Source organism: Pseudophryne corroboree, chromosome 3, assembly GCF_028390025.1.
Source record: "Pseudophryne corroboree isolate aPseCor3 chromosome 3, aPseCor3.hap2, whole genome shotgun sequence".
NCBI classification, from domain to species: Eukaryota; Metazoa; Chordata; class Amphibia; order Anura; family Myobatrachidae; genus Pseudophryne; species Pseudophryne corroboree.
In genome coordinates, this window is record NC_086446.1 from 9,279,771 (window position 1) to 9,297,905 (window position 18,135).

The 18,135-nt window shown below is 46.5% G+C and overlaps 1 protein-coding gene across 1 annotated transcript in view; it reads right to left on the minus strand.

Moving 5' to 3' along the window:
* LOC135057023 (zinc finger protein 271-like) overlaps window positions 1–18,135 on the minus strand; it is a 215,022-nt gene that overhangs the window by 170,850 nt on the left and 26,037 nt on the right. The window contains exon 4 of the mRNA XM_063962886.1: window positions 15,379–15,820. Coding sequence (XP_063818956.1) covers window positions 15,379–15,820 — 442 coding nt within the window. The remainder of the gene's footprint in view (window positions 1–15,378; window positions 15,821–18,135) is intronic.

An 18,135-nucleotide genomic window follows, 5' to 3' on the forward strand; every position in this document is an offset into this window, starting at 1 on the left:
ACTGGCGTCTGTTGTCAGCAGAACCCAGTTGGGGATCCAGAAGGGACGGCCCCTGCTTAATTGCTGGTCCTGAAGCCACCAGGCCAGCGACCAACGAACCTCAGGAGTCAAAGTGATCATATGAGACCTGATCCGATGAGGTAGGCCGTCCCATTTGGATAGGATTAACGTCTGCAAATTGAGCGTACTCCACGATGTCGAATGCCGACACCATCAGGCCAAGAACTTGCATCGCCGAGTGTATCGACACTCTGGGGCGACAAAGGAAGCATCTTATCCTGTTCTGAAGCTTCAGGACCATCTCTGGAGACAGGAACAGACGTTGACTGTGTGTATCCAGGAGTGCCCCCAGGTGCCCCATGCTCTGAGCTGGGACTAGCGAGGACTTCTTCCACTTGATGAGCCACCCGTGGGCTTGTAGAAAGCTTACTGTCAGTTGTAGATTATTGAGAAGGACATTGTGGGAGTATGCCAGGATCAGCAAGTCGTCCAAATACGGCAGGATCCTGATCCCCTGGCTATGGAGATAAGCCGTCATCACGGCCATGACCTTGTAGCCAGTCCAAATGGCAGAGCCTGGAACTGATAGAGGATGTTGCCAATAGCAAACCGTAGATATTGCTGATGCGACATGGCAATAGGTATATGCAGGTATGCATCCTGTATATCCAGGGATACCATATAGTCTGTGGGTTTCATGGCCAGTACAATTGAGCGCAGTTTCCATACGAAACAGGGACACTCTCACAAACTTGTACAATGATTTCAGGTTGAGTATAGGCCGGAAAGACCCACTGGGTTTCGGAATTAGAAACCGGGTCGAGTAGTATCCTTTGCCTCTCTGTGACAAAGATACTGGCACCACCACTCCTGTATCCAGGAGTGAACTCACAACCATTGGTAGAGCTTGCGCCTTTAGTGAATCTGAAGGGATAACCGTGGTGCAAAACTGGCGAGGGGGACGTCTCTTGAAGGAGACTGTGTACCCGTGAGAGACAACTTCCCACACCCATGCGTCTGAAATGATCTTTAACCAGACCTGGGTGAACTGTAGAAGTCGGCCCCCCACCCTGGGATCCCCCAGGTGGGAGGCCCGCCTCATCATGCAGCAGGCTTGTCTTGTTCTGAAGCAGGCTGACGGGCTGCCCAGGACTGCTTTGCCCCAGGCTTTGTGGTTTTGGTAGCACGAGACTGTCTCGGGTGCGCCTGACCTTTTGCTGTCCCAAGAAGGCCGAAAGGAATGAAAAGTGGTACCCTAATGCCTACTGTGCAGAATGATTAGTATTTGGGAGGAAGGCAGTCTAAGCAGCCGCCATTTCAGACACAATTTTATGTAGGTCTGTCCCAAGCAAGATGTCTCCCCTAAAAGGGAGTACCTCCAAGGTCTTTTTGGAATCCAGGTCCACCTACCATGACCTCAACCACATGATGCGGCGAGCCAGGACAGACGTAGTTAACGCCTTGGCTGCCAACACACCCGACTCAGAGGATGCCTCTCGATTATAATAAGAGGCGGTGGTGACGTGAGACATGTATTGTCTGGCATTGTCAGATATATCCTCGGGCAGCTCTTCCTCTAAAGCCTGAACCCCTACTTTCAAATCTTTAGCAGCCCAGGAGGCGGCAATAGTGGGTCTATGTACAGCACCTGTCAGGGAGTAAATAGATTTCAGGCATCCCTCCACACACGTATCTATCAGTTTTTCAGTGAAGTGACAGTGGTGATGGGCAGAGTGGATGACGCCGCAAGGCGTGAGACACGAGAATCCACCGCAGTGAATATTTCTGTTACATAACTCTGCTGGGAGAGGGTAGCGAGCTGAGGCCCGTTTGGGGAGAGGGAATTTGTTTCCTGGATTAGACCAGGGTTCCTGCCTGATGTTTACCAAATAGTCAGAATGGGGTAATAGATTTATATTTACCTTCTGCCGGTTAAACATATCAGTTGTCATGGTGACATTAATGGAATCCTCATCATCAGTGATGTCTAGGACCAGTAGCAACCACTAGACCAGGGACGTCAACTTGCAACGTAGAATCCTCGTCAAACGCTTGATTCAGTGTCTGACAGGACAGTATTCTCCTCCTCCTCTTCACATGAAACATCTGAGAGAATTGTGGATTGTGAGGAAGAAGCAGCCGCTTAGATAACCCAGAGACACAGGAGTGACCTGAGGTAGATCTTTGTCCAACCAAAGAAAGAGTCAACTGCTGCAACTGGTTAGACTGGTTGTCCGCCTAAAGCGGATTGCGTATAGGGACTATTGCAATGGTACAGGTGGCCCCATAGGGGCGTTAGGCATTCCACTAGAGTACCCAGTGGGCTTGAGAACGAGCCCCGGGGTGGCTCTTGATTGGTTACAGGAGCCGCGGACTGACTAGGAGCTGTATGGTACATAGTACACAGACGTCATACACAGCTTCCCCCTCTGGTAAAGCCTTGGCGCATGCTCTGCATGATGCAGGAGCGTCCACAGACTTACCACTCTCTCTGTTAGACATTGTACACAAATGCAACACAGAGCGGTTTAATACGATGAAGCCAGACAGAGTATAATACCTGCGAATAAATCCGACAGTATGTGACTGAGTACCCAGTACACAACACCTGCGAATGAATCCTGTATTATGTGACTGAGTACACCGTAGAATACACACAATAAGTAAATACTGTGACGCACTATATAAATGACCCTGACGCACCTTGGGGGTCATTCCGAGTTGATCGCTAGCTGCATTCGTTCGCTGTGCAACAATGGGGCAAAAAACCGACACTTATGCGCATGCAGCACAATGCGCACGCGCGGCGTAATATTACAACGAACGATGTAGTTTCACACGGGGGTCTAGTGAAGCTTTTCAGTCGCAATGGCAGCTGCAGAGTGAGTGACAGGAAGTGGTGTCAACTGACCGTTCTCAGGGAGTGTTCGGAAAAAAGCAGGCGTGCCAGCAAAAATGCAGGCGTGGCTGGGCGAACGCAGGGCGTGTTTGTGACGTCAAATCTGGAACTGAACAGTCTGAAGTGATCGCAAGCGCTGAGTAGGTCTGAAGCTACTCTGAAACTGCGCAAAAATTATTTTGTAGCCGCTCTGCGATTCTTTCGTTCGCACTTCTGCTAAGCTAAAATACACTCCCAGTGGGCGGCGGCATAGCGTTTGCACTGCTGCTAAAACCTGCTAGCGAGCGAACAACTCGGAATGACCACCCTAGACCCTTAGGGTACAGAATATAGTGATAGATCTCTGGGAAACACTCAAAGTGAAACCCACACAGCAGATACAGGCACACACAGTCACAGTGACAATGCAGATAATTATTACATGACAATAAAACTGCACTGAATGAATATATATATATATATATATATATATATATATTCGTTCAGTGCAGTTTTATTGTCATGTAATAATTATTTGCATTGTCACTGCGACTGTGTGTGCCTGCATATATATATATAAAAACACAGCGCGGTCCTAGACCGGAGGTATATATCAGAATACTCGTACAATGGCCCTCATTCCGAGTTGATCGGTCGCAAGGCGATTTTAGCAGAGTTACACACGCTAAGCCTACGCCTACTGGGAGTGTATCTTAGCTTCTTAAATTTGCGACCGATGTATTCGCAATATTGCGATTACAAACTACTTAGCAGTTTCTGAGTAACTTCAACCTTACTCTGCCTGTGCGATCAGTTCAGTGCTTGTCGTTCCTGGTTTGACGTCACAAACACACTCAGCGTTCGCCCAGACACTCCCCCGTTTCTTCGGCCACTCCTGCGTTTTTTCCGGAAACGGTAGCGTTTTCATCCACACGCCCATAAAACGCTGTGTTTCCGCCCAGTAACACCCATTTCCTGTCAATCACACTACGATCGCCGGAGCGAAGAAAAAGCCATGAGTAAAAATACTATCTTCATTGTTAAATTACTTGGCGCAGTCGCAGTGCGAATATTGCGCATGCGTACTAAGCGGATTTTCATTGCGATGCGATGAAAAAGAACGAGCGAACGACTCGGAATGAGGGCCAATATATCCTGTAACAGGTACACTTTTTCTTAACTAACGCTGTCTGTATAGAGACATGTAGAATACTCCAGTGTTTGTAAAGTCACAGCGCTGATTACAAGCGGCTTTACAAGGGAGACCTTGCCCTGCAGTCGCGGAGACCACCTGCAGCTATACCTAAGTTGGCACCCAGCTTCTTAGTCAGGGAGTGAATGAGAGTGTGAGGAAGCTCAAGGGCAGGAAAATCTACTCAGAGATGGTGCCCTGGGCCGGGGGGAGGCGCTACAGGTCAAGCACAGTCTCCCCTATGCTGGTCCTCACCGCCTGATACTACGGAGTCTTATTAAATTGGGCGTTAGTACACCCGACCAGTACTCCTATGACCTGGTGGATATAGTAGGGTCCCTGTGCGTAACAGTGTCCACCCCAGCGTCGCAGTCAGTCTCCCTAGACTGCGAACCGAATGCGATTTAGCAGCGGGTCCCGCCTGGGAGACCCTCTTACCTACTCCCCGTAGCAGCCATGCAAACCAGGAGAGCGTCTGTGACCGTGTGCCTAGAGCCAGAGCGTCTCCACCCCAAGTACCCAGGAACTGAGCTGCAGGAGCATGCAACGCCGCTGGGGAGGTGATGGAGCCGCAGTGCTGAATGTCACTCTGACATCTAACAGCGCTGCGGCCCTTGAAGTCTTCTTAGAAAGCTTTTTGAGGGCTGCCCAGCGCAGCCTTCCTGTTAGGAACTTGCTTCTACAGGCACCAACTCGAATACTGAGCTCACAGTGCCTGGAGGCGGCGTTATAGAGGAGGCCCCACAATGCATCCTGGGATAGCTAAAGTTTTCACCTGTTGGTGCCTGGATCAAGATCACATCTCTACACCCCGATGTATTCCCTGTGGAAAAAAGTGTACCCCGCTGCAGAAAGAGTTGCTGTAAAAAATATACGTTATGGTAAGAACTTACCGTTTATAACGGTATTTCTCCTAAGTCCACAGTATCCACAGGATAACAATGGGATATGATGAAGCGACAATCGGTCAAAGCTTTTCGGCCTCACAGCATGCAACGGGCCCGTCCATATATCCCCGCCTCCGGCAAATCAGTTGTATTCCAAAGCTCAAGGCAGGAGCATCATGTAGAGCCCTAATCAGGCGAGAAGAACACACACGCACACCCTTCCGTACAAGAAGGAAGAGGTTAGTGAGTAAAAGGATCCTCAAATCAGGTACATCAAGGTGGGATCCCTGTGGATACTGTGGACGGTAAGTTCTTACCATAACGTATATTTCTCCGGCAGGGTCCACAGGTTATCCACAGGATAACAATAGGATTTCGCAAAGCAATTTAGTGGTGGGGACGCTCCTGATTGGACAGGAGAATCCTTCACCCGAATTCAGCGTCGTGAGAGGCAAAGGTATCCATGGCATAATGATAATGTCTAATGAATGTGTTAATGGAAAACCATGTGGCTGCCTTACATATCTGTTCTGCTGAAGCGCCACGTTGTGCTGCCCATGATGGACCTACCTTACGTGTAGAGTGAGCAGACACATTAGCCGGAAAAGGGAGATCAGCCTGAGAATATGCTTCTGAAATTGTCATCCGAAGCCATCTTGCCAGTGTCTGCTTATCCGCAGGCCATCCTCTCTTGTGAAATCCATAGAGAATGAAGAGAGAATCTGTCTTTCTGATGGCACTGGTACGATGGAAGTAGATCCATAAGGCACGGACCACGTCCAGCGATGCATCGCCCGCAGAAAAGCCCGGTACCTGAAAAGCCGGGACAACAATTTCTTCATTAAGGTGGAACTTAGACACCACCTTAGGAAGATACCCAGATCTAGTTCTGAGAACTGCTTTATCTGGAAAATCAGAAATGGGGAATGACATGACAATGCCCCTAAATCTGATACTCTTCTAGCTGATGCCATAGCCAGTAGAAAGAGAACTTTAGCTGTCAACCATTTAAGATCCACTTTCTTAAGTGGTTCAAATGGGGCAACTTGAAGAGCTTTCAGGACTAAACTTAAGCCCCAAGGCACTGTAAGAGGAACAAATGGAGGTTGAATGCGCAGCATTCCCTGGAAAAAAGTACGTACATCCTGTAAGTTGGCAAATTTCTTTTGGAACCATACAGTCAATGCCGACACTTGCCCTCTCAAGGAAGCCACCTTCAAACCTTTATCCAATCCTGCCTGAAGGAATGCTAAGACCCTGGAAACTCTGAAAGATTTAGGGTCCATTTTTCTTTCACTGCACAAATGAATATAGGCTTTCCATATTCGGTGATAAATGTGAGCGGAGGAAGGTTTCCTTGCTATGAGCATTGTTTGAATTACATGTTGTGAGAATCCTCTTGACTTCATGATAGAGGTTTCAAAAGCCACACTGTCAAAGACAGTCGATCCAGATGTCTGTGATAACAAGGACCCTGCATCAGTAGGTCTGGACATTGAGGGAGCAGAAGTGGAGCATGCATTGACATCCTCTGCAGATCTGTATACCAATGCCTTCTGGGCCAAGCCGGAGCTATTAGAATAACGGCACCCTTTCCTTGCTTTATCTTTCTCACCACCCTGGGTAATAGGGTGATTGGAGGAAACACATAAGCCAGATGAAAGTCCCATCTCACAGACAGGGCATCCACAAAGATCGCTCTGGGATCCTTTGTTCTTGACCCGTATGCGAGCACTTTGTTGTTCAGATGGGACGCCATGAGATCTATCTCTGGCAACCCTCACTTGTTTACTAGAGTCTGGAAGACCTCCGTGTGTAGAGCCCATTCGCTTGCCTGAATGGCGTGTCGACTGAGAAAGTCCGCTTCCCAGTTTAGGACTCCCAGAACGAACACTGCGGACAAGGCTGGATGATGAAGTTCTGCCCACTTCAGTATGTATACAAAATGGAAAAAAGGGGGTATGATCAAAGGCGCCTGAATGGGTGGGAAGGGAAAAACGGGAAGGGATACAAGGTATACGAGGTGATTACTTGGATTATGACATAAGCAAAATAAATAAATATAATTAATTTCAACAATACTTGATGTATTCTTCAAACGGGTCTCAATCAGAACGTCCGTCTATGGTAAGAAGCCTCAATGGATATATAAAATAGAGAAAATAAAAGAAAGACCAATGTGTAGTATGTTTAAGAGAGTCTATAAAGCAGTGGTGTCCGGAAGATGGAGCCCTGGTGATTGGGGAACTTGATAGCAGAAAGGACAGGGTCTCACCACCAATTCTTTCAAGAGTAGGGACGTACCAAGACTCACAGTGAGAAAGATGGGAGAAAGCACATAAAGGTATCTTTATCTTTTTCTGATCGATGGAAGGTACAGCGTACCTCACTCACATGTACAGCAGAAGATTTCCTCATATAATGGTATCTTACCCTAGGTGCATGCTGAGAGTGGATTTCTTTTATTGACCTAAGCCTGATCACCTCTGTAAGGTACACGGGGGGTTTGTTTACAGGAGGGAATTCCGGATTACCCTCTTGTTTTTGGAGTTTATCAACACTCTCTCCCCACACCCCCGCTGTTACCATACAAATAAGGTTTTCGCATTGGCTTCTGTATTTGTTTTTATTTTTATTTCAAATTGACTTTTTGTCATTCATTAAAAAGAAACATTTTTATTGAAATCGATTTCGTTGGATCCATTTTTGAAAGATACCATTATATGAGGAAATCTTCTGCTGTACATGTGAGTGAGGTACGCTGTACCTTCCATCGATCAGAAAAAGATAAAGATACCTTTATGTGCTTTCTCCCATCTTTCTCACTGTGAGTCTTGGTACGTCCCTACTCTTGAAAGAATTGGTGGTGAGACCCTGTCCTTTCTGCTATCAAGTTCCCCAATCACCAGGGCTCCATCTTCCGGACACCACTGCTTTATAGACTCTCTTAAACATACTACACATTGGTCTTTCTTTTATTTTCTCTATTTTATATATCCATTGAGGCTTCTTACCATAGACGGACGTTCTGATTGAGACCCGTTTGAAGAATACATCAAGTATTGTTGAAATTAATTATATTTATTTATTTTGCTTATGTCATAATCCAAGTAATCACCTCGTATACCTTGTATCCCTTCCCGTTTTTCCCTTCCCACCCATTCAGGCGCCTTTGATCATACCCCCTTTTTTCCATTTTGTATTGATTCTCACCTGTTGTTTGGGCAGGTTTAGGGGTTTGATTGGGCAGACTTTCCCTGCGCCAGAGTTCACCACCCACTTTTTCTCCACTTCAGTATGTGCCTTACCTTCTTCATCGCTTTTCGGCTGCGAGTTCCTCCTTGATGGTTGAGGTACGCTACTGCTCTAGCATTGTGACAGTGGATCTGGACTGGTTTTCCCCAAAGAATGTCTTTTGCCTGAACCAGTGCCATGTATATGGCCTGAAGTTCCAACATATTTATCGGCAGGCGACCTTCTTCCTTGGTCCACTGCCCCTGGAAACACAACCTTCCTGACACTGCTCCACAACCCTGGAGACTGGCATCTGTTGTCAGAATTTCCCAATCTGATATTCAAAAGGCTCTCCCCTTGTGCAGATGTCTGTAGCCACCAGGCTAATGACCTTCTTACTTTTATAGTAAGTACCATAGTCTGTGTTTTCATCGTCTGATACAATCTATTCCATTTGACAAGAATCAGTTGCTGCAGAGGCCTCGAGTGGAACTGTGCATACTCCACCATGTCGAAAGTTGACACCATCAAACCCATCACACTCATTGCTGCATGAATGGATACCGTTTGACTGTGTAGCAAATCCTGGATCCTTGACTGAACCTTGGATATCTTGTTCAGAGTTAACATTACTCTCTGCAGACCTGAATCCAGTACAGCCCCCAAGTGAGTCATCCGCTGTGACGGAATTAGAGACGATTTTGCCCAGTTTATGAGCCATCCGTGGTTCTGCAGACACGTTATTGTTGTCACAACTGAGGGCTGATGTCGATAGCTGGAGGCCTCAGTTGCAGGGGCTGACGGGTACGTGAACTTAGGAGGTAGGAGAGGACTCCTAGACATGTGCTGAGATTGTAGTACCAATTGCCCGAAGGCATGACCACGACAACAGGAGATACCTTTGAGGGTTTTTATTAAATTATAAAAGTTAAGAATGCGCAACCAAACAATAAATGTCACAAGTGAGTCTCTGAATCACAGCTGGTAATGACCAGTAATCCGGAGTTGAAATGGGAGTGTTTTATGACACGTAGAAACACAGGTGAGAAAGAGAGTGATGCTGGGGGTCACCGGTGAAGCTTTAAGTGAGGCTGGGGATCGCAGGTAAAGCTGAAGTGATGCCAGGGATCGCTGGTAAAGCTGGAATGATGCTCCACTATTATGGTGAATGGTGGAAACAGAGGACTGCCAGGGAGTGGCTGCTAGAAGCCGGAGTTGTACACTCTGCTAGAGCTGGGTGCGGGAACTAAAGAGTCAGGTTGCACCACAGAGCATCAGCACAGGAGGACTGGAGCTGCACCACAGAGAGGAACTACCAGGGAGTCAGGCTATACTGCAGGGAGAGTTCACAGAAGAGTCCTTGGACAAGCTGCACACTGGAACGCTGGAGGGACAATGGAAGCACTGACAACCTTCTGGGTGCTGAGACAGGATATTTATACCAGATGGATAGCAGGGATTGGCTAACGATTAAGCTCAGGCTCCGGCAGCCCTGCAGATAGGTGAGAAGAGCATCACGTGACTAAAACAAGATGGCTGCGCCCAGTGACGGTGATTGATGGGGAAAGGAACACTCAGAGACCATGTGTTAAACGGTAATGGGGGTGGAGGCCGCAGCAGCAGAAACTCCACGCGCCCAGACGCGCACAGCAGCCACAGAGATGACAACAGCGGCCGCGGCATACAGAGGACGCGCATCCAGCGGGAGACCACAGGTGCGGCAGTGACAGCCGCGACGGGACTGAGAGCGCCACACCACCATAAGTGTACCCACTAAGGGAGCCGCTGAACCAGCGCTGCAGGCAATACCCATGAATTATAAACTAAGACATAGCTATAGCCCGGCCCTGGCTCGCTGAGCCAACCTTAGGAGACGCTTAACAGGCAGGAAACGGCATCCAGTTACCCGGATCGTGACAATTGTCTGTTGCAGATGACATAGGAGCAATTCCTGTGACTGTGCCAGGATTAAAAGATCGTTGAGGTATGGGAAAATTCTTATCCCTTGCTGGCGGAGATAGCTGCCATAACCACCATAATCTTGGTAAATACTCTTAGGGCTGTGGCTAACCCAAAAGGTAGGGCCTGGAACTGAAAATGTTGGAGGATAGCGAACCTGAAATAACGCTGATGGGACAATGCTATAGGAACATGTAGGTAAGCTGCCTGTATATCCAGGGATACCATATAATCCCCTGACTCCATGGCCAAAATTATGGACAGTAACATCTCCATGTGAAACCGAGGTACCCAAATGTATTTGTTCAGCACCTTGAGATTGAGAATGGGCCGAAATGACCCATTTGGCTTCTGAACTAATAACAGGTTGGAGTAAAAACCCTGTCCTCGTTGTGCAGGAGGAACTGGAATGACTACTCCTGATTGAAGCAATTTGTAAACTGCCTCTAACAAAGCCCTGGCCTTCTTCTCTACCCGAGATGGGCTGGTACAAAAAATAAACCTTTGAGGAGGGTGCTTCTTGAATGCAAAACCTAGAGATACCGCTTCCTGCACCCAGGCATCTGTTGTAGACTGCTGCCAGATCTGTGCAAATTGAAGAAGTCAGCCTCCTACCCTGAGGTCCCCTTCATCTTCTGGTTTGGAAGCCGGCCCTCATTCCGAGTTGATCGGTCGCAAGGCGATTTTAGCAGAGTTACACACGCTAAGCCTACGCCTACTGGGAGTGAATCTTAGCTTCTTAAAATTGCGACCAATGTATTCGCAATATTGCGAATACAAACTACTTAGCAGTTTTAGAGTAGCTCCACACTTACTCTGCCTGTGCGATCAGTTCAGTGCTTGTCGTTCCTGGTTTGACGTCACAAACACACCCAGCGTTCGCCCAGACACTCCCCCGTTTCTCCGGCCACTCCTGCGTTTTTTCCGGAAACGGTAGCGTTTTCAGCCACACGCCCATAAAACGCTGTGTTTCCGCCCAGTAACACCCATTTCCTGTCAATCACTCTACGATCGCCGGAGTGATGAAAAAGCCGTGAGTAAAAATACTATCTTCATAGCAAAGATACTTGGCGCAGTCGCAGTGCAAAAATTGCGCATGCGCACTAAGCGGAATTTCACTGCGATGCGATGAAAAATACCGAGCGAACAACTCGGAATGAGGGCCAATGTTTTTTAGTCTTACCAGACTTGTTGTATTGGGACTGCTTGCCATCACTTTTTCCTTTAGCTTTTCCTTGAGACCGAAAGGGCCGAAAAGCCGGAACTTTACCTTCTTGGAGTCTGCTTCTTACTCCAAAATATCTGTCAATTCTTTACCAAAAAGAATATTTCGAGAAAAGGGCAAAGATTCCAATCCTTCTTAGATTCTGAATCAGCTTTCCACGTACGTGGCCAAACTGCTCTGCGAGCAGCTATTGTTTAAGCTGATGCCCTGGAGGCAATAGTACCCATATCCAAAGCTGCTTCTTCCAAATACATTGCAGCCTGTTTTATATGTGCTATATGGAATTCTTGCTCTCTAGATGGTATTGAAATATCCCCCTCCAATGCATCAGCCCAGGCAGCCACTGCCTTTGCCATCCAAGCTGAGGCCATGGCTAGCCTTATGACTGCCCCAGACAGGGAAAAAATGTTTTTTAGAAAACCATCCACTTTCCTATCCGTGACATAATTTAATGATGTTGAAGGCAAAGGTAATGTAGATTTCCGCACTAATCGGATCACATTTAGGAGCCACCTCCCTTTTTAAACAATCCCCAGCTGGAAAAGGATAATTGGAATTCCATTTTTTTGGAACTCTAAACTTCTTATTGGGCGTAGCCCAAGCCTCTTCCAAAATTTCCGTCAGCTAATCTGACCCCAGAAACTCAGTCTTAACTGTTTTGGGACGATTAAACACAGGTGCCTTGGTTTTTAACACAGGCTCTGCTAAATCCTCTAAGGATAGAATGGCTTTCATTGCTTTAATTAACTCAGCTATATCCACTGAGCTGAGACCTTCCTCGTCCTCTCCGTATGCCAGAAAGTAGAGTTAATTGAGCTTTCATACTCTGATGAATCCTCATCTGAATCATGTGTAGCCTGTGAGAATGAAGATTTTCTTACCACTGGCTTATCAGCCTGTTTCTTTTGAGAGACTGTAGCTGGAAATGATAAACCACAGGTGGGAAGCTGCATGTAAGGGTTAATTGTGTAACCTATCCCTTGTACAGGATTTGGAGGAATTATCCATTCAGCTATACTGGATAAAGTCTGTGCAAACATAGCCGTAGGCGGATCAACCTGCACCTGAATCCTTGTATTTTTCAAGAACCCCTGGTGAAAGCTAAAACAATTTGCACACAAACCCTCATGAACCAGATCCTGAGAGGTTAACCCAGCTTTGCAAGACAAACATGATATGAGTGTTGGTGTTGCTTTGAGTGTATCTTCCTCACCTTTGCTGCTCTTAAACATGATAAATAATCAACACTTCCACAGTGTGCTACACAAGTTGTGACTGTAATTACTTTAAGCTTTTTAAAGTAACATACAATCCGACCCTACCCAAGCACCAGCATTGAGGATCGGAATAGAACAAAACTGGCAGAATTATCTAGTAAAGTCAGCAATCACACTAGCAGTCAGTCACATGTTATACATAAGTATAATAAGCAATATGAGCACATCAACTACAACTACATTTCAAGTATGTAGGAGAACATATTACTGAATCATGTTAAACCAGATCTACCGTATTCAGAGGCATTGCGTAAGAAACAACAGTAATAGTATAGAGACTCATATGCAATAGGCACTTATTTAACTATTCATACTTAAAGGTAGATACTTAGGGGGCCATTCCGACCCATTCGCACATAGTGGTTCTTCGCAGTGGTGTGAATAGGTCGGAAATGCGCATGCGCAGTACTCGCTTTGTGCTGTGTCCGTACTCCACTTCTAAGTGGAACCGATGCCTTACCTTCTCCCCGTGCTTCAGCCACAGCCTGGTAACGTCTGCTGGACCTGCTAGTATATCCAACACAGACGCCCGCCGAAACAGCACTGTACTCGCGGGTAAGCTTTGTCGCGTCCCAGCGGAGAGTTGTTGGAGCGACTCTTTCTAAGGTAAATATAAGACGCTTTTTAGAAAGATCACTCAAAAAATAGTAAGGCTATAAAAATAAAATAAGAAAGCTTAGGGCTGCTAAAACCCAGCAGCCCTCTGACCATGGTCCGGCTCCTGCCGCGCCAAACAAAAAACTGATTTGCCTGACCCGGAGGCGAGAATACATGGGGGCCGAAAAGCTTTGACCGATTGGTGCAGATCCGCTGTCGCTTCATCATATCCCATTGTTATCCTGTGGATAACCTGTGGACCCTGCCGGAGAAAGGCAATTTTTTCTCTTGGTGTTTGCCGTGGCTATAACTGTAATATCCTGCCTGGCATTCCATCCCTTCACTAACGTAGCTCTCCTGGTCAAGTATTATGAAAAAGCTGCCACCATTTTATTTTGCACAGTGTCACTGTGCCAGTGGAGCATATTGGGGCACTATCCCTGAATTTCTATTACCGTATAGTTTTCAAGTATTGTTGCAAGTACCATTTAGTGTGCTGGAGGATACCAGGGGGAAAGCACCATCCTTTCTGTTTTTTTGTGACCCCCTCCCTTTCACTGATTGAGCAGCTATCACTGTTTGCAGTTATGAGAGGCATTGTATGGGGTCAGCATTTGGAAAGCATGCCGGTTCCTGTAGTTCTACGTGTAGATCCCGGGATGTGACTCCTAGGTAAGCCTGCCCTCAATCTGGGTGTATCACGAGGCCTTACAATAGACAATTACATGGCCCTAAGTGGGCACTATTATCATGCAGTGAAGGGACTGCCGATAATCAGAGAAGCCGTGTATTTTAGATGCTCATTAATAGTATTATTATCTACTTAAGGTTATTATCCAGCATATGTTACAAGCTGATAATATATGTCTTCTGTGACATCAAGAAGTATTGTACTGCTGTGAACATCTGTATGCTGTACTGCAGCCAGAGCTCTTCACGTGTGCTTGGGTACCGAATGCACCAACACCTGATTTGTCCTGCTGGGCTCATCACCGACTCTAGTAATTCCAGAGACAATCTCAGTGCTAGCCTGTCTTCCATTGCACTCCTACTATTCTCCAGTGTGTCCCTGTGGTACCTTGTTCTCTGCCTATTCATCAAGTACATCAGTTTGCAGCTGTAACCAATCCTCCAAAGCACTATCTCTACCGGCTGCTGAAGCAGCCTAGTGTTCCACCATCCATTGGATCGTGTTTATTTAAGGAATTGTAACCAGAGATCGCTAGGCACTGTCAGCAGATCTCTGAGTTGATCATATTCACGAGCATGTGAGGAGGAGTCTAATAGTGGCTGCTGATGCATGATACACGAGAGTTTGGGGAGGAGACTGGTCAGATCTCTGGGCTGGTAACACACAGTGACATGATGTGAGGGGGAGAGCAGGAGTATAATAGGTGCTGATGGCTTCTTATGTATGAGATACACCAGAGAGTGTGGGGAGGAGATTGGTCAGATCTCTGGGCTGGTGACACACAGTGACATGATGTGAGGGGGAGAGCAGGAGTATAATAGGGGCTGATGGCTCCTGATGTATGAGATACACGAGAGTTTGGGGAGGAGACTGGTCAGATCTCTGGGCTGGTAACACACAGTGACATGATGTGAGGGGGAGAGCAGGAGTATAATAGGTGCTGATGGCTTCTTATGTATGAGATACACGAGAGTTTGGGGAGGAGACTGGTCAGATCTCTGGGCTGGTAACACACAGTGACATGATGTGAGGGGGAGAGCAGGAGTATAATAGGTGCTGATGGCTTCTTATGTATGAGATACACCAGAGAGTGTGGGGAGGAGACTGGTCAGATCTCTGGGCTGGCAGTGGTACACAGTGACATGATGTGAGGGGGAGAGCAGGAGTATAATAGGGTCTGATGGCTGCTAATGTACGAGATATACCAGAGTGTGTGGGTAGGAGACTGGTCAGATCTCTGGGCTGGTAACACACAGTGACATGATGTGAGGGGGAAAAGCAGGAGTCTGAGAGGAGCTGAGGACTATTGATTCCCCCACTGGGTACATTTCCCTCATTAGTTTGTACTGACAGAGGAGGGTGTAGGATAAGAGATTGCTGTAGTGACTGAGCAAGAAGAATATTTTACTCTTTTCTGCAATAAGTGTTTATTACTCACCTGTACTGATATCTGTAGGGATCTCCTCCTCCTTACACTGCTGATCACCCCTCACATACGTCTCTTCTTCTCCCTCTATATCTTCTGCCTTTATATCAGTCACATACGTCTCTTCTTTTCTATCTATTTCTTCTGCCTTCGTATCAGTTACATACGTCTCTTCTCTCTCTGTATCTTCTGCCTTTATATTAGTCACATACGTCTCTTCTTCTCCCTCTATATCTTCTGCCTTCATATCAGTCACATACGTCTCTTCTTCTCCCTCGGTATCTTCTGCCTTTATATCAGTCACATATGTCTCTTCTTCTCCCTCTATATCTTCTGCCTTTATATTAGTCACATACAGCTCTTCTTCTCTCTCTATATCTTCTGCCTTTATATCAGTCGCATAAGTCTCTTCATTTAAGTCTTCTACCTTATCATACAAATCTTCACACTGAACCTACAGAAAAAGGAGAGTTATGGTAGACTTACCTCTTCGCTCTCTTTCTTTGAGGTCCACATGGTCCACAGGGGAACATCAAAGATTATAGGTGGTGGGATCAAGTCCTGAGCACCAAACAGTTAAGCTTTTCAAATTTACCAAGATGCCTTGGTATAACCCCGCCTCCATGCTCAGGCAGGTAAGTTTTGGTAACAAACCCAAAGTAGGAAGAGGATCAAGAGAGAACACAGACATGGTGTACACATAACAACACACTTTCACAGACAGGAGAAGGGAACCAGTTATCACATCTGACTGTGAGTGCCTTCCTGGTGATTGAGATAAGTCACTGCAGTGGCATTGTCGGACTGAACCGTGTAACCGTGACATTCTCACGTGTAATCCGGGAACAGACTCCTGGCAGTCCTGCATTCGTGATGGCCGGGAAATGGAGGAACCAGATCCGGGGGGGCTAAATTCGAAACCCCCATCCACACCCATCAGTGCAGCATCGCCAATAGCGAGAGGGATAGACACCTCTGCAGCCCTGTGGACAGGATCGACAGGATCGCCCGCCGCAGCTCCCACTGAGCCAGTACTCACAGGAACCTTTGAAATCAGCGCAGCGGCGCGTCCACTGCCCGTCCTCACAGAAGCCGCCAGGGTCAGCGCTGCAGCGCTTCCGCTGCCCAAGCTTAGAGAAGCCGACGGGGTCATCACAGCAGCTTCGACTCCCCTTATGATTCAAGGGGTGGGAGCAGTCAGCGTCCCAGAAAAGGGAATAATCATTATTATCGGATGTGGAGCCCCAATTTTGGCTGGTCACGACAAAAGAGGAGGGAGAGGAAGCAAAAGCGGGGGAAACGTGCTGGCATAAAAGCCAGACTTAGCTTGTATTCACTGAGGCCCCCTATACCTAGTTTGTTTCTGGCCAATGTTCAATCACTAGCTGGTAAGCTTGATGATTTATATGTAACCTGCGCGAATAAGAATTATTTGAAGTACTGCTCATTATATATTTTTACTGAAACCTGGTTAAAGGACTCTGTCCCGAACTCAGCTGTATCGATTGATGATAGAATTTTATTTAGGGCGGATCGGACTCTGTCTTCTGGAAAAAGTAGGGGTGGTGGGCTCTGTGTTTTTATGCATAGTTCATGGTGTGCCGATGCTACTTTGCTTGATTCTTTTTGTTCAGTGGACATTGAATATTTGATTGTTAAGTGTAGACCTTTTTACTTGCCTAGGGAAATTTCTGTTATAATTATTGTTGCTGTTTATATACCCCCTAGTGCGAATGTTAATCAGGCTTTGGAGATTCTTTTTAATGTTGTAAGCTCTTTACAGACTAGTTATGCTGAAGCATGTTTTATTGTGGCAGGTGATTTTAATCAGGCGGATTTTAATAAAGTTATGCCAAGATTTCATAAGTATGTGCTGGTCCCCACGAGGGGTACGCACACTCTAGATCAGGTTTATTCTAATTTTAGTTTAGCATTTGAGACTTTCGCTTGTCCTCATATCGGCAACTCTGATCATTTGTCCCTATTCTTGCGGCCACAGGTTAAAAGAGTAAAGCCTGAGGTTAAAATTGTTACTATCTGGCCTGATGGGGCAATGATTAGGTTACAGGATATGTTGGAATTTACAAATTGGGAATTGTTTATTGAAGAGAGTCTGACCAATGGATCAATTGAGACTGATTTATTGGCTTCTCTGATTTTTTGCTATATTAATACATGTATAGAGAGTGTCACGATAAAGAAGGTAATAAAAACTTTCCCAAATGAGAAACCTTGGTTAAATGGGGAGGTTCGTGCTTTGATTAAAGCCAGGGATAGAGCTTTCAGGGGTGGTGACCAGGCTGCTTTAAGACTTGCTAGGGCTCAACTTAGGGTAGGTATAAAAAAGGCGAAAATGAGCTACTCAAAAAAGATCGAAGATCTTAGTTCCCTGAATAGGAATCCAAGGAGCCTGTGGCAGCTGATATATGAGGTGACGGGGTGTAAAGCTAAGAAGCGTGATTATGGTGTGACTAGTAAGGCACTGGTGGAGGATTTGAATTTATTTTATTGCAGATTTGAGGAGAGCAACAACTTATCCCAATTACCGCTGTGTCCTAGTATGGGTGATTCCCCCCTAATACTTGATGAGGACACTGTGGCTAAATGTCTGTGTCAAATAAATCCTGGTAAGGCAGCAGGTCCTGATGGCATTCAAGGGAAGGTTCTCCATGGTTGTGCGGAGCAATTGTGTGGAATATTAACAGTTTTGTTTAATCTATCACTCATGAACTGTGTAGTGCCGAGGTGCTTTAAGATGACTAGTATTGT